This window comes from Hyperolius riggenbachi, chromosome 3, assembly GCF_040937935.1.
Source record: "Hyperolius riggenbachi isolate aHypRig1 chromosome 3, aHypRig1.pri, whole genome shotgun sequence".
In the NCBI taxonomy this organism is placed as follows: Eukaryota; Metazoa; Chordata; class Amphibia; order Anura; family Hyperoliidae; genus Hyperolius; species Hyperolius riggenbachi.
The window spans coordinates 358808731-358835963 of record NC_090648.1 but is presented as its reverse complement, the minus strand read 5'-3'; the positions used below and the strand labels follow the sequence as shown (position 1 = coordinate 358835963).

The window sequence follows — 27233 nt, the reverse complement described above, 5'->3', positions numbered from 1 at the left end:
CCCTGCAGGATCTTGCGTTTGCCGCCACCGGTCATGGCGTCATTATCACTGCGGCTGCGCGGCCGGGACTGTGCACGTCCTCGCTTCCGACCGCGTCATCGGGAGCTTACTGCGCAGGAGCAGTTCGAGAAAACTTTGTACTGCGCAGTAATTCCCGATGATACGATCATGAGCGAGGACACTCGCAGCCCTGGCTGCGCAGCCGCAGTGATATTCGTCTAGTTAGACAAATAATGACACCGTGACCGGTGTCAGGGAATGGAAGATCCTGCAGAGACGGCGCAAAACTTAATGTCTTCAGGGGGCCGGTAGATGCCCCAAGTAAGTGTCCGTTTTTCTTTTTAAAAACCCCCACAGTACTCCTTTAATAGATCCTGTGTGTTGCTGTGCTGCATACAGACCTGTTGCTTTGGTGGTAAATAAATAAAGCTCAGATTTACAGAATACCCAGCATGCTCAGGGAGAATCAGATGGGCAAGCCATAAAAGGTTAACGCTTAACTGTTAACTTAACTCTTTAGGGGATAAGGCCCCATGCTTGCTAAACCTCTCTCTTTAGGTGGGGAAAGGTTATCTTATTATCCTGCATGAGTCTACATATCATGTCTTAAAACAGAACTAAAAGAAAAATATATCAGTGAAGTTGACACATAACTTGCTATACTAGCAGCCAGGCTTGAACAGAGTACAGTGCATGGAAAGTCCTGTCCTGCTAGTAATTTCACCACCAGTCTGCTTCCCTAGTAAAATGATTCAAAGATTCGGTTCAAAGATCTGGATATTTTCAATGAGCCGATTCAAATCATCCGAATCCTTGAAAAGATCCGGACTTCCCATCTCCACTTTGGATCCAAAAAGGAGAAAATTGCTATACAAATCTTTTTATTAACAATGTCCTGCCACTTTCTGCCTGCTGGTGGCAGTATTGCCTGTTCTGGACCACTGCTGTTCACCAGCAGGTGGGTCTATCCTGTCTGGAGACAGGCGTTGTGTTACTCTTGCCTTCCTGTGAGTGATGTATTGTGCTGGCTTTCAACTTCATCATGCTGCAGGTGTGGCCTCTCTATTCAAAGGGAACTTAAAGCGAGAGGCAGGGGTGTAGCTAGAAATCACTGGGTCTCCTTGAGAAAATGTGGATGCCCCCCCCCCACCCCAGGTACAGGTGCCCCCAGTGCAGATAGCCAGGTATAGGTGCCCCCAAGTATAGCCAGGCATGGGTGCCCCCAGTATAGCCAGGTATAGGTAGCCAGTTAGGTGACTGAGGGGACTCAGCTGCTAGTTGCCTGGCAGTCCTGCTGATCTCTTTTGCAGCACATGCCTGAAACAAGCAGGCAGCTAATGTTGTCAGTTTTTTGGGGAAACCACTGATCTACATGCTTTTCAGGTCTATAGCTAAAGGAATTAGAGGAAGATGATCGGCAGGATAACCAGGCAATTTGCATTGTTTAAAAGGAAATAAATATGGCAGCTTCCATATCCCTCTCACTTCCAGTGTCCTTTAAGAGCCCTGCAAGAACCAATCCGTGCCAGAACTCTGTGCTGCTTGGTCTGAGTCTCTGGCAACTTGTATGTGTTATTATATTGTGGTTTACTTATATTCACAATTGATTGGCAATAAACACTATTACCTGATATACAGTATTTTGTCTCAGAGTTAGTATTTATGCAAACTGTAGTCATTTCTTCTTGTCCTCTGTCCCGTTATCCAGAACTCAAGTAACTGGCACTCTCAAGTAACTCACAAATAATGGGGAGCCATGGGGGACGTGCTTCTCTCCCTCTCACTAATGCAGAGCAGCATGCAGTGGAAAACATATGCTAAAGCTCTGAGTGGTGTTCTCTTTTTTAAAATCTGCCGGTTGTTTAACTGCATCCTTCATAAGTTCCCGATGTGTGTCCCCTGACATTCACCGATCACGTGACTCATCAGAAGCCACACCCAGGATGCAGCTGTAAAAAAGAGGAGGCCAGTGCCCAGAGCTCTTATTGGTGCTCCGCATTACTGAAATGAAGGCTTCTGGGGAGAAAAAAAGTGTTACACTGAGGCCCTGGCTGCTTGAATTCTCAAGAAAACGAATATACAGTGCCTGTCCTGAATAACCGGGACTCTACTGCATACATTCTTTGGTTGGTTGTTTTAATCATCATCCAGTGCTGGAGAATCTCATAAATCAGGAAAATAGTTATTTTTGTAGCCACTTGTTAAAATTATGTAAGTAATTTAGTGTGGGGCTTAGGGTTGGTTCAGACGGGCGTCTGTGGAGCGTTTACCGCCAGCGTTCGGGACTTGGCGTTAAACGCTCCGATTCAAGTGAATAGGGGCGTTTGCACCAGGTTTTTACAGGCATTTACGCGAACGTGGTGTTCGGGTCCCGATTTTCCCTGGCATTCAAGGCGCCCCTGGACCCTACATGTAGCGTCCTGGGGTGGTTAACCGACACGGGTAATGTTCCCCCAGGGGAAGAAAAACGCTGACCGCATCCGAGTGCTATGTGAAGGCTACTGAAAGCCCGTATGCGTAGCCGCCGCATTGCCACCAAACGCGATGCCACAGAAAGCCTGGCAGACGCCCGTGTGAACCAGCCCTTAGAAGTGCAACAGAATGTTATTTACCAGTCCTTGGTCATATAGACACGTCAGCAATCCTCCTCTTACAAGAAACATTGTAGAAGTCTGTAAAGAAAAACAAAAGGAACTTGAAATGGCAAGACATACCGTAATTCCATAATTTACATAATTGACGAATGTGCAATTTTACTTGCCAAAGTAGATGTCCTGCAGACAATATAACCCTGAGGACTCAACTTACCAGGAAGTCATCCAGAAGACCACAAACCACAAGGCGCAATCTATGCACTGTAAAAAAAAGTCTGGGACTCCACTTGGACCTGAGTTTTCACCTAAGAGATTAATTTTCAACTTCTTTTTAATACAACTTTTCTGTACTTTTCAATGTAAAAAAAGTACCAAAAAGTAGGTGAAAAAAAGTACATTAAAATCATTTTCAGTATTTTCCTGCTTGCTGTTGACTTAATAGGCCCATTAATGACAAGGGGTCATATGCAATTCACTTTTTCTCATGAGTTTTCTCCTAGGAGATAATTTTTCATCCTTGATTTAGAATAACTTTTCAGCACTTTGCAATGGAAAAAGTACCAAAAAGTCCATAAAAAAGTACTATAAAGTATTTTGGATTTTTTTTGGTTTGCTGGTGGTTTAAATGGCATTTTGACAATTTTTAAAATATGACCTACGAGAAAACTCAGGTGAAAAAGTGATGGGCCCTTGCCCATATGCGATTCACTTTTTCTACTGAGTTTTCTCCTAGGTAATATTTTACAACTTGTCAAAATGCCATTTAATCTTCCTGGCGGTAACCCCGAACGTAGTTCGGGGTAAGCCGCGCAGGAGGTTTTCTCAGGCCCTGCTGGGCCGATTTGCTTAATTTTTTTTTTGCTGAACGCAGCTAGCACTTCGCTAGCTGCGTCAGCACACCGATCGCCGCCAGCCCGCGCTCGATCGCCGCTATCCGCTCCGCCGCACCGCCCCCCCCCAGACCCCGTGCGCTGCCTGGCCAATCAGTGCCAGGCAGCGCTGAGGGGTGGATCAGGACTCCCAAAGACGTCACGACGTCGCTGACGTCATCCCGCCCCGTCGCCATGGCGACGGGGGAAGCCCTCCAGGGATTTCCTGATCTGAGATCACCGAAGCAGAGTGTCAAATGTCCATTACCCTGATGGCACCGTTTCGGAAAATCCTTCGTCAGAGGGTCAGGGGATACCCAAGGAGTGCTGACAGCAGCACAGCACTCCTTGGATATCTCCTGACCCTCTGACGAAGGATTTTCCAAAACGGCGCTGTCAGGGTAATGGACATTTGACACTCTCTATAGGATCCTGTGCCTCCCAGCTTAAATTATGTCTGCTTTACTAGGATCTAAAATTGCTGCATTTTCAGGGTCTGTCTGGTTATTACCTTTTCTTCTACTTTTTGGCATTCCCGGCATCACTTTGTCCTATTCATGTTGGACTTATTGCTGTTCACTGCTTAATGCTCCATATTATATTGATTTCTATGATGTATTACCATTGACAGAGTGTCTATATTGAGTGTTTGTCTCAGCTTGTGCAATATTGTTGTTACATGTGATTGTCTATCTTTTTGATTATGTATATTTAATACAAATACTTTTTGCAACACACATTTTGGTGTGCAGGTGTATTTTACTTTTAATGGAAAACATTAGACCGCCAGGAGGGTTAAACCACCAGCAAGCAAGAAAATACTCAAAATACATTTGATAGTACTTGTTTTCACCAACTTTTGGGTACTTTTTCAATTGCAAAATGCTGAAAATATAGTTTAAAGAGGAAATAAAAATATATTTTTCTCCTAGGAGATAACTCAGGTGAAAAAAATAATTGCATATGGGCCAATGAGTCTAGACGACGTTTCTCAAGTGGAATCTCAGATCTTTTCTACATTTTATTCTTCTTACTAATAATGAGTTTCTTTTAAGGGAATCTGATGTGAATAAAACCTATGATGTAATGATTTGTAGGTATAGTACAGCTAAAAAATAGATTATTAGCACAGATATGAGTCTCATATTTTTCCAGTACAGGAAGAGTTAAAGGAATAATCAGGCAAAAAATAAAAAAATCAGCGTTACTCACCTGGGGCTTTCTCCAGCCCCTTGCAGCCGAATGTCCCATGTTGACTGCTGCACTCTCCGCCGCCATCCCGGGCTCCCCGCACAGTGCAGAGGACGACCTTGAGGTCGGCCTTACTGCGCCTGCGTGAAGCGCCGCTGTCAATCATGGCCACGTTGTCCGCGGTGAACTGCGCAGTGCATGCACCACTGACAACTAGAGATGGCCCGAACGGTTCGCCGGCGAACAGTTCCAGGCGAACATCGGGTGGTTCGCCTTCGCTGGGAAGGCGAACTTTCCCGGAAGTTCGATTCGCCCCATAATGCTCTATGAGGGTCAACTTTGACCCTCTGCATCACAGTCAGCAGGCGCATTGTAGCCAATCCGGCTATACTAAGCCCTGGAGCCCCACCCCCCCTTATATAAGGCTGGCTCCGGCGGCCATTAGCCTCACTCGTGTGCCTGCTAGAGACAGAATAGGGACAGCTGCTGCAGACTTGTTCTCCTAGGGACAGATTAGTCAGGCTCTTGCCTTCTTAGCTTGCTTAGCTGAATCTTATTGCTATAATAGCGCCCCAGAAAAGCTCTTTTCAGAGCTCATCCTGCTCGTGTGATCAATTTTTTTTTCTGAGTTTGAAACTGACACTTGTGTTTTTTAGACAGCATTGCTAATTCATACTGTGTGTCCCACTGCCAGCAGCAGCACATTCAGTGACTACCTGTGTGTGTGAGGCGTACGTTAAAAAGGGCGCCGGGAAAAAAGGGCGCACGGTTTTAAACGATAAGCATGAATAACATTTAAAAAATAAATTGTGCTATATTTCGTTTAAAAATAATGTTTTATAAAGTTATAAATCATTAAATAATGTGTATGAAATCGACAATTATAAAAACGTTAATCTTCCGTTTAAAAAGTGAAACGTATAACGTTTAAAAAAAAAATACTAAGTAACCCTCCCTGTACCTACCCCTAGACCCCCCTGTTGGTGCCTAAACCTAAGACCCCCCTGTTGGTGCCTAAACCTAAGACCCCCTGTTGGTGCCTAAACCTAAGACCCCCCTGTTGGTGCCTAAACCTAAGACCCCCCTGTTGGTGCCTAAACCTAAGACCCCCCTGTTGGTGCCTAAACCTAAGACCCCCCTGTTGGTGCCTAAACCTAAGACCCCCTGTGATAAGCATTAATAAAGTTTTAAACAATATTGTGCGGTTTTTCGTTTAAAAATAATGATTTAAAAAAGAAAAAATTTTACAATTTTTCGTTTATAAATAATGTTTTAAAAAATATTGTACTGTTTTTCGTTTAAAAATAATGTTTAGAAAATTATAAATCATTAAATAACGTGTAATCATGAGAAGCAGTTATAAAACATTAAAAGTCTCCGGGCGCCGCTTTTAAAACGTTATTTTTCTCCGGCGCCCTTTTTTCCTGTTGGGCGCCGATTAAACGATATTTATTATGGGAGTGAATGGCGGCGCCCTTTTTGTCCACCTGCCTCATGCGCCCAAATTTCCTGCTTCCGTGTGTGAGACACTTGTGTTTTTTAGACAGCATTGCTAATTCATACTGTGTGTCCCACTGCCAGCATAGCTAACTGTTCAGTGAACTCACCTCACTGCATATATAACTACCTTTGGGTTGAGAGAACTCACCTCACTGCATATCTACCTTTTCTGTTGAGTGAACTTACCTCACTGCATATAACTATGTTTGTGTTGAGTGAACTCAGCTGACTGCATCTAACTACCTGTTGTGTTCAGTGAACTCACCTCACTGCATATATAACTACCTTTGGGTTGAGTGAACTCACCTCACTGCATATCTACCTTTTCTGTTGAGTGAACTTACCTCACTGCATATAACTATGTTTGTGTTGAGTGAACTCAGCTGACTGCATCTAACTACCTGTTGTGTTCAGTGAACTCACCTCACTGCATATATAACTACCTTTGGGTTGAGTGAACTCACCTCACTGCATATATAACTACCTTTGGGTTGAGTGAACTCACCGCTCTGCATATCTACCTTTGCTGTTGAGTGAACTCACCTCACTGCATATAACTACGTTTGTGTTGAGTGAACTCAGCTGACTGCATCTAACTACCTGTTGTGTTCAGTGAACTCACTCCACTGCATATATAACTACCTTTGGGTTGAGTGAACTCACCTCACTGCACATAGCTACCTTTTGTGTTCAGTGAACTCACCTCACTGCATATATAACTACCTTTGGGTTGAGTGAACTCACCTCACTGCACATAGCTACCTGTTGTGTTCAGTGAACTTACCTCACTGCATATATAACTACCTTTGGGTTGAGTGAACTCACCTCACTGCATATCTACCTTTTCTGTTGAGTGAACTCACCTCACTACATATAACTATGTTTGTGTTGAGTGAACTCAGCTGACTGCATCTAACTACCTGTTGTGTTCAGTGAACTCACCTCACTGCATATATAACTACCTTTGGGTTGAGTGAACTCACCTCACTGCATATCTACCTTTTCTGTTGAGTGAACTCACCTCACTGCATATAACTGTTTGTGTTGAGTGAACTCAGCTGACTGCATCTAACTACCTGTTGTGTTCAGTGAACTCACCTCACTGCATATATAACTACCTTTGGGTTGAGTGAACTCACCTCACTGCACATAGCTACCTTTTGTGTTCAGTGAACTCACCTCACTGCATATAGCTACCTTTTGTGTTCAGTGAACTCACCTCACTGCATATATAACTACCTTTGGGTTGAGTGAACTCACCTCACTGCACATAGCTACCTGTTGTGTTCAGTGAACTTACCTCACTGCATATATAACTACCTTTGGGTTGAGTGAACTCACCTCACTGCATATCTACCTTTTCTGTTGAGTGAACTCACCTCACTGCATATAACTACGTTTGTGTTGAGTGAACTCAGCTGACTGCATCTAACTACCTGTTGTGTTCAGTGAACACACCTCACTGCATATATAACTACCTTTGGGTTGAGTGAACTCACCTCACTGCATATCTACCTTTTCTGTTGAGTGAACTCACCTCACTGCATATAACTATGTTTGTGTTGAGTGAACTCAGCTGACTGCATCTAACTACCTGTTGTGTTCAGTGAACTCACCTCACTGCATATAACTACGTTTGTGTTGAGTGAACTCAGCTGACTGCATCTAACTACCTGTTGTGTTCAGTGAACTCACTCCACTGCATATATAACTACCTTTGGGTTGAGTGAACTCACCTCACTGCACATAGCTACCTTTTGTGTTCAGTGAACTCACCTCACTGCATATATAACTACCTTTGGGTTGAGTGAACTCACCTCACTGCACATAGCTACCTGTTGTGTTCAGTGAACTTACCTCACTGCATATATAACTACCTTTGGGTTGAGTGAACTCACCTCACTGCATATCTACCTTTTCTGTTGAGTGAACTCACCTCACTACATATAACTATGTTTGTGTTGAGTGAACTCAGCTGACTGCATCTAACTACCTGTTGTGTTCAGTGAACTCACCTCACTGCATATATAACTACCTTTGGGTTGAGTGAACTCACCTCACTGCATATCTACCTTTTCTGTTGAGTGAACTCACCTCACTGCATATAACTGTTTGTGTTGAGTGAACTCAGCTGACTGCATCTAACTACCTGTTGTGTTCAGTGAACTCACCTCACTGCATATATAACTACCTTTGGGTTGAGTGAACTCACCTCACTGCACATAGCTACCTTTTGTGTTCAGTGAACTCACCTCACTGCATATAGCTACCTTTTGTGTTCAGTGAACTCACCTCACTGCATATATAACTACCTTTGGGTTGAGTGAACTCACCTCACTGCACATAGCTACCTGTTGTGTTCAGTGAACTTACCTCACTGCATATATAACTACCTTTGGGTTGAGTGAACTCACCTCACTGCATATCTACCTTTTCTGTTGAGTGAACTCACCTCACTGCATATAACTACGTTTGTGTTGAGTGAACTCAGCTGACTGCATCTAACTACCTGTTGTGTTCAGTGAACACACCTCACTGCATATATAACTACCTTTGGGTTGAGTGAACTCACCTCACTGCATATCTACCTTTTCTGTTGAGTGAACTCACCTCACTGCATATAACTATGTTTGTGTTGAGTGAACTCAGCTGACTGCATATATAACTACCTTTGGGTTGAGTGAACTCACCTCACTGCATATCTACCTTTTCTGTTGAGTGAACTTACCTCACTGCATATAACTATGTTTGTGTTGAGTGAACTCAGCTGACTGCATCTAACTACCTGTTGTGTTCAGTGAACTCACCTCACTGCATATATAACTACCTTTGGGTTGAGTGAACTCACCTCACTGCATATATAACTACCTTTGGGTTGAGTGAACTCACCGCACTGCATATCTACCTTTGCTGTTGAGTGAACTCACCTCACTGCATATAACTACGTTTGTGTTGAGTGAACTCAGCTGACTGCATCTAACTACCTGTTGTGTTCAGTGAACTCACTCCACTGCATATATAACTACCTTTGGGTTGAGTGAACTCACCTCACTGCACATAGCTACCTTTTGTGTTCAGTGAACTCACCTCACTGCATATATAACTACCTTTGGGTTGAGTGAACTCACCTCACTGCACATAGCTACCTGTTGTGTTCAGTGAACTTACCTCACTGCATATATAACTACCTTTGGGTTGAGTGAACTCACCTCACTGCATATCTACCTTTTCTGTTGAGTGAACTCACCTCACTACATATAACTATGTTTGTGTTGAGTGAACTCAGCTGACTGCATCTAACTACCTGTTGTGTTCAGTGAACTCACCTCACTGCATATATAACTACCTTTGGGTTGAGTGAACTCACCTCACTGCATATCTACCTTTTCTGTTGAGTGAACTCACCTCACTGCATATAACTGTTTGTGTTGAGTGAACTCAGCTGACTGCATCTAACTACCTGTTGTGTTCAGTGAACTCACCTCACTGCATATATAACTACCTTTGGGTTGAGTGAACTCACCTCACTGCACATAGCTACCTTTTGTGTTCAGTGAACTCACCTCACTGCATATAGCTACCTTTTGTGTTCAGTGAACTCACCTCACTGCATATATAACTACCTTTGGGTTGAGTGAACTCACCTCACTGCACATAGCTACCTGTTGTGTTCAGTGAACTTACCTCACTGCATATATAACTACCTTTGGGTTGAGTGAACTCACCTCACTGCATATCTACCTTTTCTGTTGAGTGAACTCACCTCACTGCATATAACTACGTTTGTGTTGAGTGAACTCAGCTGACTGCATCTAACTACCTGTTGTGTTCAGTGAACACACCTCACTGCATATATAACTACCTTTGGGTTGAGTGAACTCACCTCACTGCATATCTACCTTTTCTGTTGAGTGAACTCACCTCACTGCATATAACTATGTTTGTGTTGAGTGAACTCAGCTGACTGCATCTAACTACCTGTTGTGTTCAGTGAACTCACCTCACTGCATATATAACTACATTTGGGTTGAGTGAACTCACCTCACTGCACATAGCTACCTTTTGTGTTCAGTGAACTCACCTCACTGCATATATAACTACCTTTGGGTTGAGTGAACTCACCTCACTGCATATATAACTACCTTTGGGTTGAGTAAACTCACCTCACTGCACATAGCTACCTTTTGTGTTCAGTGAACTCACCTCACTGCATATATAACTACCTTTGGGATGAGTGAACTCACCTCACTTCATATCTACCTTTTCTGTTGAGTGAACTCACCTCACTGCATATACCTAGCTTCCCCCCGAGATGGACAAAATGGACAAGCCAGGTAGAGGAAGAGGTAGAGGAAGACCCAGAGGAAGGCCACCTGGCACTGGCAGGTCTGTGTGAGTTGGTGTTGCTGTGATTTTGTGCAGAGCTGGACCAAAGTACAGTGCTCAGAAGAAGGCACGTGCCATCACTTCCCAAAATTGTGAGGACGTGCTTGAGTATTTAACACAGAAGACCTCATCTCCCGCAGCAAGTGCTACCAGCGCTAGTACAAGCACCACATCCGCTGCATTTGACACTTCGCAGGAGTTATTTGGTGGTGGTGGTGAAATCACTGATTCCCAGCCACTACTGCAACAACAAGAAGAGGGCGCAGGTACACCACCTCATACGTCTGAGTTAGGTGGCGATAGTATGGACGTAATGTGTGAGGAGGGGCATGATGAACCACCTGAAGTTGGTGCAGTTGTGGAGTTGTCTGAGGAAAGCGAAGCTGGGCAGGAGGATTATGATGACGATTATACGGATGCCACGTATGTTCCCAATAAAGGAGATGACCAGGGGGACAGTTCAGAGGGGGAGCCAGAGAGGAGTAGGAGGATACGACTCCATGATAGAAGCAGAGGGAGCTAGTCCTCAGAAACAGCTTGGGGGCAGTGTCCGGCGCCATGTATCGCCAGCTATGGCCAGCCAGCCAACATGCCCTTCAACGTCAGCTGCTGATGCCACCGTAGCGCCATCACCCCAGGGGGGCTCAACGGTTTGGAAATTTTTTAACGCGTGTGTCTCAGATCGGAGCAAAGCCATCTCTTGTCTCTGCCAGCAAAATTTGAGCCGTGGAAAGGCCAACTCTCACGTAGGGACAAGTGCCTTACGAAGGCACCTGGAGAGAAGGCACAAACAGCTATGGGAAGAACACCTGAGGAAAAGCAGCACCCCTCAAAAGACAAGCCACCCTCCTTCTCCTCTTCCTCCTTCAGGTGCATCGTCCTTATCCGCTTTCTCCCTTGAACCTTCACAGCCACTCTCCTTCACACTGCCTCTGCCCTTGAGCGGTTCCTGCTCCTCTGCCCACAGCAGTAGCCAGGTGTCCGTGAAGGAAGTCTTTGAGCGGAAGAAGCCAATTTCGGCCAGTCACCCCCTTGCCTGGAGTCTGACAGCTGGTGGCGGAACTATTAGCTCGCCAGCTATTACCATACAAGCTGGTGGAGTCAGAGGCTTTCCGTAAATTTGTGGCCATTGGGACACCGCAGTGGAAGATACCAGGCCGCACTTATTTTTCACGAAAGGCCATACCCAAACTGTACCGTGCAGTTCAGAGGCAAGTGGTGTCATCTATTGCTAAGAGCGTTGGGTCAAGGGTCCACCTGACCACGGATGCCTGGTCTGCCAAGCACGGGCAGGGCCGCTACATTACGTACACAGCCCATTGGGTCAACCTGGTGACCGATGGCAGCAAGCAGGGAGTACGTGGCTGTTCAGCGGACCGACTTGTCACACCTCCACGGCTTGCAGGCAGGCCTCCTGCCACCTCCTCTCCTTCTCCTCCAGCTACATCCTCTTCGCTGTCAACCTCCTCCTCCTCAGCTGAGTGTCAGTTGAACTCTAGCGGTGCTGCCATCTCCTCTTCCTCTCCAGCTACACAGCCCCATCTCCCCAGAGCCTACGCTGCATGCCAGGTACAACGGTGTCACGCAATTTTAGACATGTCTTGCCTCAAAGCGGAGAGTCACACTGGAGCAGCTCTCCTGGCTGCTCTTAACAAACAGGTGGAGCAATGGCTGACCCCGCACCAGCTGGAGATCGGCAACGTGGTGTGTGACAACGGCAGCAATCTCCTTTGCGTATCACAATGAAGCAATGACCGCCGGCTATATGAGTGTCTCGGGTGGGGGTGGCACACCAAAAATAATAAGGTCGTTGTTTCATTGTGGTCAGACCAAATTTGATCAGCTGGACAGTCACTGTTCTGTCATTCAGCTACATCAGCCGGGCGACCATATGGGCTGAAAAGCCACCATCACCTGCACTCTCGTCATGGTGCGCACCAGTCCAGCATGCCCGTCACTACACAAACGGCTGTTTGCAGTCACTGCATACCTTTCACTGCATCTGTGACTGCACATTATACCTGGCAGTCAGTGCATAACTTGCACTTGAATGGATACAGTTTTAAACAATTTAAAAATACAACCATCTACATTTTAAAACAATTTAAAAATACAACCATCTACATTTTTAAACAATTTACAAATACAACCATCTACATTTTAAAACAATTTAAAAATACAACCATCTACATTTTCAAACAATTTAAAAATACAACCATCTACATTTTCAAACAATTTAAAAATACAACCATCTACAGTTTCAAACAATTGAAAAATACAACCATCTACAGTTTCAAACAATTGAAAAAAAAGGCAGAAAACTTGCCCTCCGTAAAACATTCTTGGCAAATGCTTTCGACTTGGTTTGTCTTCCGCTGGGTCAAGGGTCCATCTGATCACAGATGCCTGGTCTGCAAAGCACGGTCAGGGCAGCTACAGCATGGGTCGCAGCAGGCTCCCACTTCGGGACGGAATCCAACCTTCATTCCCCGCTCATTGCCCGTGGTGAAAAACAATGGCAGACTTGCCCTCCACAACGGATTCCCGTTAAAGGATTTAAAGTTGATTCATTACAATTAGGGCCTCAAAAGCCCTCTTGAGTCCTGTATTGTTATTTTTAGTCACTACCTCGGGGCGGGCGTGCATGCCTGCCTGCTGCCCTCCTTGCCTGCGTAGTGGTAGCCGTTGCTCAGGCTCCACACCAGATTCCATCCCTCATTCCCCGGCCATTACCCGGGGTCAGGGTCGGACTGGGACACCAAGGGCCCACCAAGGAAGTTTCAGCCTGGGGCCCACCCCCCTCTCCTCCTCCTCCCCCCCCCCCCCATTTTGGGCTCACATACACATGTACTCTAGAAATTTTGCATGACTTTATGGTAGGGAATAGATTGTGAGCAATTCTGAGGACAGTCTCCAATAGGGATATGTGTAAATGCGGCGCGCACAGCGCGCCGCAGCGAAACTAAATGGGCGTCACCACGCACTGGAACATCGGCGTGGTCATGATGAGTCATGGACTGACTTAAAAAAAAAAAATACAAAACACAAAATAAGTAGCAGCGTTATTCACAGAGATTAGGTCTGACCAGATACATTTTAGATAAAATATTCAAGTAGTTACATGCCTCATGATAATTCATCAAGTAGTCAAATGGCAGCAGATACCCCCACAAAATGCAATCAGGTTGACGGCAGATACCCCTACACAATGCAATCAGGTTCGTGGCAGATACCCCCACAAAATGCAATCAGGTTGACGGCAGATACCCCCCCACAATGCAATCAGGTTGACGGCAGATACCCCCACAAAATGCAATCAGGTTGACGGCAGATACCCCCACAAAATGCAATTAGTTTGGCTGCAGATACCCCCACACAATGCAATCAGGTTGGCTGCAGATACCCCCACACAATGCAATCAGGTTAGTGGCAGATACCCCCACACAATGCAATCAGGTTGGCTGCAGATACCCCCACAAAATGCAATCAGGTGGGCTGCAGATACCCCCACAAAATGCAATCAGGTGGGCTGCAGATACCCCCACAAAATGCAATCAGGTTGGCTGCAGATACCCCCACAAAATGCAATCAGGTTGGCTGCAGATACCAGGGCTGTGGAGTCGGTACAAAAATCTTCCGACTCCAACTTCGACTCCTCAGTTTCTGAAACCACGACTCCAACTCCGACTCCGGGTACCCAAAATTGCTCAGACTCCGACTCCTCGACTCCGACTCCAACTCCACAGCCCTGGCAGATACCCCCACACAATGCAATCAGGTTGGCTGCAGATACCCCCACACAATGCAATCAGGTTGGCTGCAGATACCCCCACACAATGCAATCAGGTTGGTGGCAGAGATACCCCCACACAATGCAATCAGGTTGGCGGCAGATACCCCCACACAATGCAATCAGGTTGGTGGCAGAGATACCCCCACACAATGCAATCAGGTTGGTGGCAGAGATACCCCCACACAATGCAAGTCCCCCCCCAGCTTGAAAGGGGGGGCAGAGAGCACAGATCAGCGGGGAAGCCTCCCCCCCTCCCTCACCTAGGGCCCCCCCCCCCTTCCGCGCACCCCCCTCCTCCTGGGGGCCCCAGAGCTAAGAGGGAGGGGGGTACAGCTTGGAAGGGGGGGAATTGGGCACAGAGCGGCGGGGAGGGGGGGAAGCGTCCCCCCCCTCCCTCACCTAGGCCCCCCCCTTCCGCGCACCCCCCTCCTCGAGAAGTGCAGCCAGCAGCGAGCGGAGAATAGCTTACCAGCTTCAGATGATGCTATTTCTGCTCCGCTCCGCATGCCGCTGCTGCCCTGCTGGTCTCTGTCTCCTGTAGTGACGCTGTCCAATCACGCTCTCGCAGGAAGTACTGCGAGAGCGTGATTGGACAGCGTCACACACTACAGTCAGAGACCAGCAGGGCAGCGGCATGCGGACTCGGAGCGGAGCAGAGATAGCATCATCTCTGTAGCTATTCTCCGCTCGCTGCTGGCTGCACTTCTGTAGGAGGGGGGTGCGCGGAAGGGGGGGGGCCCTAGGTGAGGGAGGGGGGGGCGCTTCCCCCCCTCCCCGCCGCTCTGTGCCCAATTCCCCCCCTTCCAAGCTGTGCCCCCCTCCCTCTTAGCTCTGGGGCCCCCAGGAGGAGGGGCAGTCGGGGCCCACCAATGGGACCATCGGTGGTTCGGCGGCTCTGTCCGAGCCTGCCCGGGGTCACAAATGGCAGACTTGCCCGCCTCCATATGATTCTCGTGAAAGGAATGGGGTGTCACCTTTGCCCGCCATAACTGGTTCTCGTTAAAGGATTTAAAGTACATTCATGTCAAATACAGCAAGCCCTCGATAGTCCTCCTGTATCGTTATTTCTGGTCACTACCTCGGGGCGGGTGTACATGCCTGACTGCTGCCCTCCTTGGATGTGTAGTGGTAGCCGTTGCTCAGGCTCCACACCGGATTCCATCCCTCATTCCCCGGCCATTACCCGGGGTCACAATGCCAGACTTGCCCGCCTCCATAGGATTCTCATTGTAGCGGTACTGAACAAGTACACAGCAAGTAGAAAATGTAATTTAAAAACAAAACGTAAGCTTTTTAACAATGCCATGGAAAGTTGAGAAGGCAGTCACACATTACCTGACATCACTGAGTGAGGAAGAGCAATCTCGCCATGTTGCGCAGTAGTCCAGCATGGCCGTCACTACACAAACAGCTGGTAACTTGCGGTGCGTTACACAGTTAGTTTGGTGCGTCAGTGTGAAGCAGTACTCTAATTACACTACCTGATTGATGTATACACATGCAAGATGTTTGAAAGCACGTTAGGCCTGCAATTTAGCATTCAATGTGATTTCTGCCCTTAAAACGCTGTTTTGCTTCACATCCAGATTTTTCCCCTGGACTTTTGGCGTGTATCCCACTCCGCCATGCCCCCCTCTAGGTGTTAGACCCCTTGAAACATATTTTCCAACACTTTTGGGGCCAGCATAATTTTTTCTATTTTTCAAAGTTCGCCTCCCCATTGAAGTCTATTGTAGTTCGCGAACTTTTCCGCGAACCGAACCTTCTGCGGAAGTTCGCAAACCTAAATTCGGAGGTTCGGCCCATCACTACTGACAACGTGGCCATGATTGACAGCGGAGCTTCATGCAGGCGTAGTAAGGATAACCTCAAGGTTATCCTCTGCACCATGCGGGGAGCCCGTGACGGCGGCGGCCTGATAATTCCTTTATGTAACTTCACTTGTTACCTCTGCAAAAGAGCTTCTCTGAGCTCCCAGACCCAACATGGGTCACTATTTTCGGGAGCCCTTATACAGCAAAGGAGCAATCGGAGACAGATTTAGTTTTTTACTGCAGGGTCGTTAGCTCTGCTTGTGTTATAATTTAAAATACAGAGGACCACATTTATCAAAGCATTACTGACAGTTTTTTCTTCTTAAACTGTTCTAACCAGCAGGGGAACGTTCTGCATGATAAGAAAACTCTTAAATCCTACTTAATAGTGGCAGTTTAGCGTACATTTCTAGAACTGCACTACTGTGTTAAGAAAAGTGCAAATCCATTCCTAAACTGTTGCAGATTAACCCTCCTGGCGGTTTAAAAAAATCCGCCAGGGGGCAGCAAAGTAGTGTTTTTTCTATTTTTATTTTTTTTTATTTCATGTAGCGAGACAAAGTCTCGCTACATGATAGCCGCTGCTCAGCGGCATCCCCCCAGCCCCTCCGATCGCCGCCGGCGATCGGAGATCAGGAGATCCCGTTCAAAGAACGGGATCTCCTGGAGGGCTTCCCCGTCGTCATGGCGACGGGCGGGATGACGTCATCGACTTGGTCGGGGGGGGGGCGGCTGCGGTGCGACGGATAGCGGCGGATCGGAGGGTAGCGGCGGCGATCGGATGCTACACGCAGCTAGCAAAGTGCTAGCTGCGTGTAGCAAAAAAAATTATGCAAATCGGCCCAGCGGGGCCTGAGCGGTGCCTCCCGGCGGCATAGCCCGAGCTCAGCTCGGGCTTACCGCCAGGAAGGTTAAGAAGTGCTTAAAGTGGACATGAACTCTTGCACAGGACAGAAGGAAAATAGAGAAATGTACCCTGTATGTATTTAGAGAGTTTAGCCTGTCTAATTCCCCCCTCATTTGTGTCTAAACACAAATCATGATGTGATCTCCCCCCTGTGTCACATGACTGTCATAGGCAGAGATGGCAGATAACCCCACTTGAAAGCACTGGATGTTAACAATATGTCTGCTTCCATGGAAGGAAGTAGACACACTGCAGATTTATTTTAGGACTAGTGACCTAAGCCCATTTAAAAATGGGCTCTAGGTCTGTCACCGTTGCGTGGGAGCGCACCTGACCACCGCGCGTGCACCCACTCGCCTACCGCGTGCGCACCCGTACCCGCCCAGCCCACCCTCTGTTCCATCCTGCGTCCTGTCCCAACGGCTGACAGTGCAGGACATGCACAGTAGCGCAAAAGCACTGACACAGGGACCGAATGCAGGGACATTTGCCCTTAGGTAGGATTTGTATCAGTTGTAACAAAGAAATGTTTTTTGTTTTAAAGGTTATTATGCTGTTGTCTATCTTTTAGATAAGAGAGTACTTCTGAGGTCTGAGTGACTACGAGGGTGCAGGATGGCTGCAGGGGGCTGGTAGAAGCCCCAGGTACATGACACTTTTTTTTGGGGGGGGGGGTAGGTTTCCTTTAAAGGGAACCAGAGAGGAACGGGGGGTTGAAAAAAGAAAATGATTTTATACATACCTGGGGCTTCTTCCAGCTCCATAAGCCTGAATCGCTCCCACGCCGCCGTCCTCAGCTTCCTGGATCCGCCGGTACCGGGCCCGTCACTTCCGGCGGACGCGGCCAATTGTCCGCATCACAGGGGCTCCCTCCATACATGTACGCATGCGGCAGCGCAGTAAGCAGCCACATGCGTATCTGTATGGAGAGAGAGCACCCTGTAATGCGGAGAATTGGCCGCGTCCACCGGCCGACTTGCCGACTCACGGCAATGACGGGACCCGGTGGCGGCTGATCCAGGCAGCGGAGGACGGTGGCGTGGGAGCGATCCGTGCGTATGGGGCTGGAGGAAGCCCCAGGTATGTATATTGAATCCTCTCTGGTTCCCTTTAAGTCTGTGACGTTAGGACCAGCACTGTGAATGGGCGCCCCCTACTGGATTCTGTATTCTCCACTCATATAAGTTCTCGGATATTCATAATACCCACCCTGACTACTAGTCTACTAGTCTTCTGTCTGCCTACAGGCATGGTTAATGTACAGAGCGATATCCATGAGGGTGTCATGTCAGGCACACCATTATTATTTTATTTGTAGTGTGTGTTTTAAGAATTTTGGATAAGACATTTTATTCATAATTAAGATTTATGAATGCTTATTTTCTGCACTTTGTGGGTTTAGCTGGATTGATACTCCATGCTCTTTTTATTTATGTGGAAAAGGTTCCTCATTCCCTGTGGGAAGGTGATGTGACCACAGAAGGAAGTCAGATCTACAACTTAAAATTCCTTTCCTCTCATGTATGAATGAAGAATTGTCTTTCTTCAGCTTCTTGCAAGAACCCTCTTGATCTCACTCCATCATACTTTACTCACACAGTTCCCTTCACACCAGTTGGCTTTCGTTTTAATCTTATGCAGATTTTGCGCACCAGTTATGAGTCCTATTAACTTTGCTACAGGATTTTACTACTTCACATTAGTGTACAATGCATTGGGTTTTATGGTTGCAGTTAGGGCCAGTCCCCGCTATATTTGACCCAAATATGGCGTTATTCAACAGGTGCATCCTGTTACTTTTTGGCACCATTCCCATAATGCCCAGCTAATGGAGCTGTGAAACCAGCTAATTTTTTTTTGTCCAGTGACCGGGCACTGCACGCAGCTAGCAAAGTGCTAGCTGCATGTAATTAAAAAAAATTGTGCAAATCGGCCCAGCAGGACCTGAAAAATCCTCCTGCATGGCTCAGCTCGGGCTAACAGCCAGGAAGGTTAACTAAAACAATAGTTGCAGTCTGTTATAAGTACAGTATCCCCCACCCCCTTTCCACCACACACACATTTTTATTGGCTTGCTGTTTCTTATTGTTAACCGTATCCATACATTGCAGATGTTTTTTAACTTGTTCTAATACTGAACTTTTTTTGTATTCCTTCTCCAGCATCTCTTCCCTGTTTACTTACTCTCTTTCCCAACCTACTGTCTTCCTTCCCTCTTCCTTCCTTTTTTTCCACCACTGGTCCACCCACATTTAAACTTCTCGATACAAATGTTGATTTCCATTACATACAATTATAATTTTGTATTTATATAGCACCAACATCTAGAAATGATCTACACCTTCTGGACTTGGAAACAATTCTCTCTTTTAAACACTAGATGGCACATGTGCTATATTTTATTTCTCAGGAATGCTTGTATCTAGTATTACCTCTCCGTCTACCTCTCATGGAATCATGTCACATTGTGTTTGCATCTCATATAATCATGTGGCATTGTGTATGCAGCAGCAGCTGGCCCGGAGTGTGCACAGCACACACACAGACACATAGCCGCTGCAGCAGCACTGCAGCACACACTCTGTCACACTATGACATTAATCAAGGTAATTAACGATTTAACTATAGTGTAGTGATAGTGAAGGGGTTAATCACTGAACGGCTTATCACTGTGTACAGCCCTTGGCCCAGCAGCACTGCAGCACACACTCTAAAGCAGGCCATACACTGGCTCGATTCACGGCCGTTTCGACAGCAGATCCGATCCTGGGATCGGATCTGCTGCCAATCGCTTGCGCTAAACGCACCCGCCGATCCGATTCCCTCCCGAAATCGGATCGGACCGTCGATCGCGCCGTGCGGGAAATTACCCTCGATCGCCCGGCGGTAGGAGCGCGTCGCTTGCGGCGTACGATTCGGGCCCGATCCGAGCATGTATACATTACCTGAAGCTGGCTCCGGGGTCCTCTTCTCCTCGCTGCACCGCATTTCCGCATGTCCCAGTGTACGCTTATACTTCCTGTGTCACTCCGGTGACCAGGAAGTTGAAATAGAGGGCGCTCTATTTGAACTTCCTGGTCACGGAGTGACACAGGAAGCGCCGGGATGGAGCAAGAACAGCGGTGCGGTGCAGTGCGGAGAAGACGCCCGGGAGCCAGCCTCAGGTAATGTATACGGGGGGGGGACAGGCGGCAGGAGCAGCTGAACAGATTGTGATCGGTTTCAGGCTGAAATCGATTCACAATCTGTTTGCAGTAAAGGCAGCCATACGATCCCTATCTGATCAGATTCGATCAGATAGGGATCTGTCAGCTGGTCGATCTAATGGCACATCGACCAGTGTATGGCCACCTTAACTGTCACACTATGAGACATCAATCAAGCTAATTAACGATTTAACAATAGAGTAGTGAAGGGGTCAATCAATGAACAGCTTTAGGTTTATAACTGTGTACAGCCCTTTGTAGGCCACCAGCACTGGAGCATGCATTCAGCTTGCATTCAGCTTGCATTCAGCAAGCCAGGACGATCTGTCTCATCATGGCAGCCCTCCTTATTATACAGGGGGGCTGGCCAGTGTTCCTTTCTGTGATTGGCTGCTAGGGCTTAGGCTGGGAGGCCTCTGATTGGCTCAATGAAGTCAGGTGGTGCTGGCAAGGGTTCCCCTCTGTGATTGGTTGCTACGGCTTCTGCTGGGAGCCCTCTGATTGGCTCCAGGACGTCATCACCTTAGCTACAGTATTTTGGATCCGGATATCCGCAGATATCCGCGGATATCCGAGTTATGCGTCCAACTATCCGCAGATAGCTATCCGGATTTGGGCCCAGCTATCTGGAATCCGAATCCAGTCAGCCCCAAAAAGTTTGGATATCTGGGTTACCCGGATATCCGGAATCCAGATGAGCACCCCTGTTTATTAGATCTTTCTTAAAGGACTTACGAGGTGAATTGCATAAAAAAAAGTTAATTACCTAATTGCAAAAGCAGACCTCAGGGCAGACGAACAGCACCTTCCTTCTCACTCCATTCGCTCTGTTATACATCATGTGGGTGGCTCCACATGACCACCCACATGACTAACTACACTGCCAGCCAGCCCCGCCCCCTCAGCAGAGAATACAAGCCAGCCCCGCCCCCTCAGCAGAGAATACAAGTGCTGAGCGAGTGAGGACTCGCTCGCTCTGCGCTTGTATTCTCTGCTGAGGGGGTGCGGCTGGCTGGCAGTGTAGTTAGTCATGTGGGTGGTCATGTGGAGCCGCCCACATGACGTATAACAGAGCGCACAGAGTGAGGGCGGACACGAGCGGGGCTGTAATTCTGCGCAGCCGCGGCTACGCGAGCTGCGCAGGAGGTAGATTTTTAAAGCGACGATTCTGATAAGTCCTTTAAGGTGACTTTTCCAGACATGAGAGAAGTTGAATTTGCACTGGATCGAGCACATAGACTTCAAAAGGCAAAGTTCCTCCCAGACTCTACTCCTAAAGATGTTATTGCCAGATTTGGTTTTTTTTTCAAACAAAAGAAGCTCTCCTGTCATTTATCAGGCGTAATGGCTCTCTACCTTCTCCCAATCAAAATGTACAGCATTATTCCGATCTTTCACAGATCACTCTACAGAATCGCAAAGCATTAGCACCAATTATCAGAGTCTTACGCTTACATCAGATCCCTTACAGATGGGGATATCCCACAAAGCTCCTCATCTCTCAGGGAGGTAACAAATTCACTATCACTAACACAGACAAGGGCCTGCTGGCTCTAAAACATTTGAAATTGCCTCTCCCACAGGATCCAATCCCATCCTATAATAACCCATCAGCTTCCAAAGTGCCACAGGAATGGCACCGTGTTAAACATAGGTAGACTTATGAGATTGTGGGTCATACAGGGTTTCTCTCTGCCAAGGTTGAACTTTACGTCAAGATCCGGCACTTTGCCGTTGGTCTCTGAGAGTCTGATCTGATCCCTCCTCAGGATGCCGTTAAAGGGATCCAGTATTGTGTGATCTGTACTAGAGTTCTTTTTAATACTTGGTTTTCTATGTTATCCTGGTCACCCATGTACTTATTGCATGCTAAGTATCGTTGTTTTAATGCTCTTCTATATGTACCTCTGGTTAATCTCCTATACTATCGATAATATTTGTGTTTTTTATGGCTCTTAACCACTTGCCGCGCGTCGGCAAAGTGGCAGCTGCAGGCTAATTAATCAGGAAACAGCCGCTCGCGCGAGCGGCTGTTTTCTGTCATTTCACGGCGGGGGGCTCCGTGATTAGCCTGCGGGCCGCCGATCGCGGCTCGCAGGCTAAATGTAAACACAAGCGGAAATAATCCGCTTTGTTTACATTTTTACAACGCTGCTACAGTAGCAGCGTTGTAGTAGATCAGCGATCCCCGGCCAATCAGCAGCCGGGGATCACTGTCACATGACAGCGGGGAGCCTGTTAGAGGCTGCACAGGACAGATCCGTTCCTGTGCAGCCTCCGATCTCTTGGGGAAGGGAGGGAGGAGAGGGAGAGGGGGAATCCTGCAGTGGAGGGGGCTTTGAGGTGCCCCCCCCGCCACCCACAGCATGCAGGAGCGATCAGACCCCCCCCAGCACATCATCCCCCTAGTGGGGAAAAAGGGTGGCAGTCTGGTCGCTCTGCTTGTCATTTGATCTGTGCTGGGGGCTGTAGAGCCTACCCAGCACAGATCTGAAAAAGCAGCGCTGGTTCTTAAGGGGGGGTAAAGGCTAGGTCCTCAAGTGGTTAAAATAATTTCGATACATGCCAAAGGACTTAATACTCCCTTTAAAAGGAATATGTTATGGAAGGAAGCTTCGCAAATACATGCTTCTGTGATCTTCGCCCAAGAGACTCATTTATTGGAGGCTCATAATCACCTTTGCCATAACCCAGCCTTTCCACATACTGAGTTCTGTAACTTTTCAAAAAAAAGAGTGGTCCTTATATCCTTTCATAAAAGCCTAGCATTAAATATTATAGACTCTGTAAAGGATCCACAGGGCAGGTTTATTATAGTCATATGTAAGATAAATGACCATATTTATACTCTGGTTTGTCTTTATGCTCCCAACCAGGGTCAGTTATCCTTTGTTCGAAAACTTATAAAACAGCTGTGCCCAACCTACGGCCCACGGGCCATTTGTGGCTCGCGAGGCCAGTTTCTGTGGCCCGCGTGGCAGTGTCCTGCGGAGGGGAAGGCTGGGGGAGACTGAGGAGGCTGCCCGCAGAGGGGGTAGAGGATCGGGTGGTATTGCGTAGTAAAGTATCGGCGTAGTCCCGCGCATACACGCTGGTATTCAGCCCCGGGTAGCGCTGGGATAGTTAGAAAGCCTCGCTCATTGGTTAGTGCAGGAACCTTCCTCCAATAGGAATTAGGCTGATTCCTATTGGAGGAAGGTTCCTGCACTAACCAATGAGCGAGGCTTTCTAACTATCCCAGCGCTACCCGGGGCTGAATACCAGCACATTCTTAAGTATGCGCGGGACTACGCCGATACTTTACTACGCAATACCACCCGATCCTCTCCTCCTCGGGCAGCCTCCTCAGCCCCACACAGAGCGGGCAGCCCACTCAGCCCCACACAGACAGGGCAGCCTCCTCAGCCCCACACAGACAGGGCAGCCTCCTCAGCCCCACACAGACAGGGCAGCCCCATCAGCCCCACACAGACAGGGCAGCCCCCTCAGCCCCACACAGACAGGGCAGCCTCCTCAGCCCCACACAGACAGGGCAGCCTCCTCAGCCCCACACAGACAGGGCAGCCCACTCAGCCCCACACAGACAGGGCAGCCTCCTCAGCCCCACACAGACAGGGCAGCCTCCTCAGCCCCACACAGACAGGGCAGCCTCCTCAGCCCCACACAGACAGGGCAGCCTCCTCAGCCCCACACAGACAGGGCAGCCTCCTCAGCCCCACACAGACAGGGCAGCCTCCTCAGCCCCACACAGACAGGGCAGCCTCCTCAGCCCCACACAGACAGGGCAGCCTCCTCAGCCCCACACAGACAGGGCAGCCTCCTCAGCCCCACACAGACAGGGCAGCCCACTCAGCCCCACACAGACAGGGCAGCCCCACACAGAGCTGACAGCTCCCTCAGCCCCACACAGAGCAGACCGCCCCCTCAGCCCCACACAGAGCGGGCAGCCCCACACAGAAACTGGCTCACGCTCTCGCATCACAGATGATCATCTTCATTCTGTATTAAGAATAAATGTTACAAATTTGGAGCCAAATATCCAGAAATTGGTTTCTGAAAAACAGCCGCAAACTTCTCATTAAGAAAATGTGCATCAAATGGTGAGTACAACAATTCTTATATTGTCGTTTTCTTTCCATTTCCAACACCATGTTAACTGTTAACTGTTACTAGAAAAACGTTTAAAGTTTTACATGGAAAATTTGTATGCATGTGTTCCGGCCCTCGAGATTTTTCTTGATTTAAAGTTCGGCCCTCGGGCCAAAAAAGGTTGGGCACCACTGTTATAAAACAAGTGCAAGCTGTTCGGCAGGGGGAGGTCATTTACGGAGGAGACTTTAATCTCTGTCAGATTCCATCCTTAGACTCATCCAGTGGATGGCCCAAACTCTCTTCTCCTTTTAACAAACTGATTCATTCAGAAGGCTTATATGATCCATGGAGGGCTTTGCATGGATCAGAGAAAGATGTTACACTCTTTTCTGCTTTACATCACACACACTCTAGGATTGACTTCTTCCTGCTGGATGGTTTTGTATTGCAAAAAGCATCGGATGCTTCTATCGGGGTAATATCATGGTCTGAACATGCGCCTACTACTTTATCTATTACCCAGGTTCCATCTAACCTTGAACGTGCCCCTTGGAGAATAAATAATTCCGTTTTAGGAAAGGAGAGCACTAGGTCACACATAGCCGATAATATTAGGGACTTTTTCTCTTGGAACGAGGGGGGGGCTGGCAGGGCTACTGTATGGAGTGCCCATAAAGCTTTTGTTAGGGGGATTTTGATTAAGATTGGATCTTCCCAAAAAAACAGAATCTGGCACAAATCTTGGCAGCATTAACAAACATTCAGCTATTGAAACAGCAACACAAGAATAGATCAGATTCTGATATTTGGAAAGAACTCTTTCAGGCTCGTCACCAGCTACGATGATTACAACAATTTGAATTCAATATGCTAAGAACAAAAACAAAATTTTATTCTCAAAGTAATAAATCGGGAGCTTTTTTCACTAAAAAATTTAAGCGAAAACAAACTAATGCGAGAATTCCATTCTTGATTGACCCTCAGACAAAATCCCGAGTAACAATCCCAAACAGATAGCTGACATTTTTGCATCTTTCTATCAAAACTTGTACAATCTTAAATTGGACAAGGATACCCCTCAACCTACATCGCAAGGAATAGAAGTATTTTTATCCACTCTAAAACTTCCCACCCTATCTCAGGAACAACTTGAGAGTCTCAACTTCCCAATCACACCTCAAGAAGTTAGCTCTTTGATAAAAAAAACCTCAAGAAAGGGAAGGCACCAGGAACGAATGGGTATTCTAATGAATACTAGCAAGCTTTTTCCACTATCCTGGCTCCTCGCCGGGCCAATATCTTTAACTCCTTTAGAGCTCTGGGGCAAATTCTGCAAGAGTACTTATTAGCAACAGTGGTAATTCTTCCTAAAGCTAGGAAAGACTTGAGTAACCCAGTTTTCGGCCTATCTCACTGTTGAATATGGACACTAAATTATACGCAAAAGTTCTAGCACAAAGACTATTAAACATTTTACCACTTTTGGTTAAAAATGACCAGGTTGGGTTTACCAAAAATAGATGATATTCAGATGGTAATAGGAGAATGGTGGCAATGCTGCATCATTTGGAGTCCGGTCGAGTGCCTTCTCTATTCCTCACATTGGATGCGGAGAAGGCATTCGACCGGGTTCACTGGCTATTCTTGGAACATACTCTGAGGAAATTTGGGTTCTCGGGCGAGGTCCTGAGAGGTATAATGGCATTATATTCTTGTCCTACAGCAAAGATTAATGCCTCTGGATTTTACTCGGATGTCTTCCACATCACAAATGGGACTAGACAGGGGTGTCCATTGTCTCCCCTAATTTTTACTCTGATTATGGAGACCCTTGCCGAATCCATCTGAGCTGACAAAAATATATATGGAGTCACTATAGGCATTTGTTCACATAAAATTGGCTTATTCACCGACGACGTCATATTAACTTTAACCCTTCAATTTCCCTTCATAATACGGTAAAAGCATTAAACATATTCTCTGAGACTTCTTATTATAAAGTAAACCACTCTAAATCCTTAATGTTAGATATCTCCCTGTCTCATAGGGAAAATGTCAGGAAAAGCAAAGTTACCTCTGTAGCGGAGAGCGGCGTGACTGCCGCTCCCACGTCTGACGTCATGGCGGTTCCCGCCGCCGCCTCCTCGGCATCGCTTCCCACCAGGTCAGGTCTCTCCAGGGCGCATCTCAGCAGAAGAGCACACGCGCGCACACAGAGACAGGACCTTTATGCACTGAGAAGGAAGGTCAGCTGACCGGCCGGTCAGCTGACATCTGGGAGCTTACTTCTGCCGCCTGATTGGTTGTGAGGTGTGGGCGGAAGTGCAGGGATTATCCCTGCATTTAAGTCTCGGGCTGTCAGTGCTACTTTGTCTGCTGTTGCTGATACTTTGCGGTTAAGCGCTCAGACCTTAGATAGTTCCGGTGTGCTTTGATCCAGGAGGAAACCGAGGATTTCACACAAGATAGGAATTGTTTGATAGCTATAATTATAATTGATATTATTGTCTTTATGTGTATGAACCTTGCCTGAACTCTCGACCATCCTTTGCCTCACGATTCTATACTCTGCCTATCTGTCTAGTTGCCGACCTCGGCCCGACCTCGACTCTGCTCTCGCCTTTTGATTTTGTACTTTCGCATATCTGATTGCTGCCGACCTTGGCTATCCTCCGACTACGTTTCTGTCTGCCGATTTTGTACTGCTACCTGACCGATGAGTTACCGACCCTGCCTGTACGACCTCTCCTGCTCTAGTGATAGTCCCAACAGCCAGGGGCTATCACTTAGAAGTGCTCCTGAGATACTGTGCACCCAAACATGTGTTACCACCTTTATTAAAGTACTGACATTGCTGTACTCTTCTGTTGCTATGTTTGCA

At 47.3% G+C, this 27233-nt stretch overlaps 1 protein-coding gene across 3 annotated transcripts in view; it reads right to left on the bottom strand.

Moving 5' to 3' along the window:
- The window catches only part of LOC137561539 (uncharacterized), a 170126-nt gene that overhangs the window by 118101 nt on the left and 24792 nt on the right, over positions 1 to 27233 (bottom strand). For all 3 annotated transcript variants that reach the window (XM_068272851.1, XM_068272852.1, XM_068272853.1), the window contains exon 3: positions 2613 to 2672. In XM_068272851.1, the coding sequence (XP_068128952.1) occupies positions 2613 to 2672 (60 nt within the window). The remainder of the gene's footprint in view (positions 1 to 2612; positions 2673 to 27233) is intronic.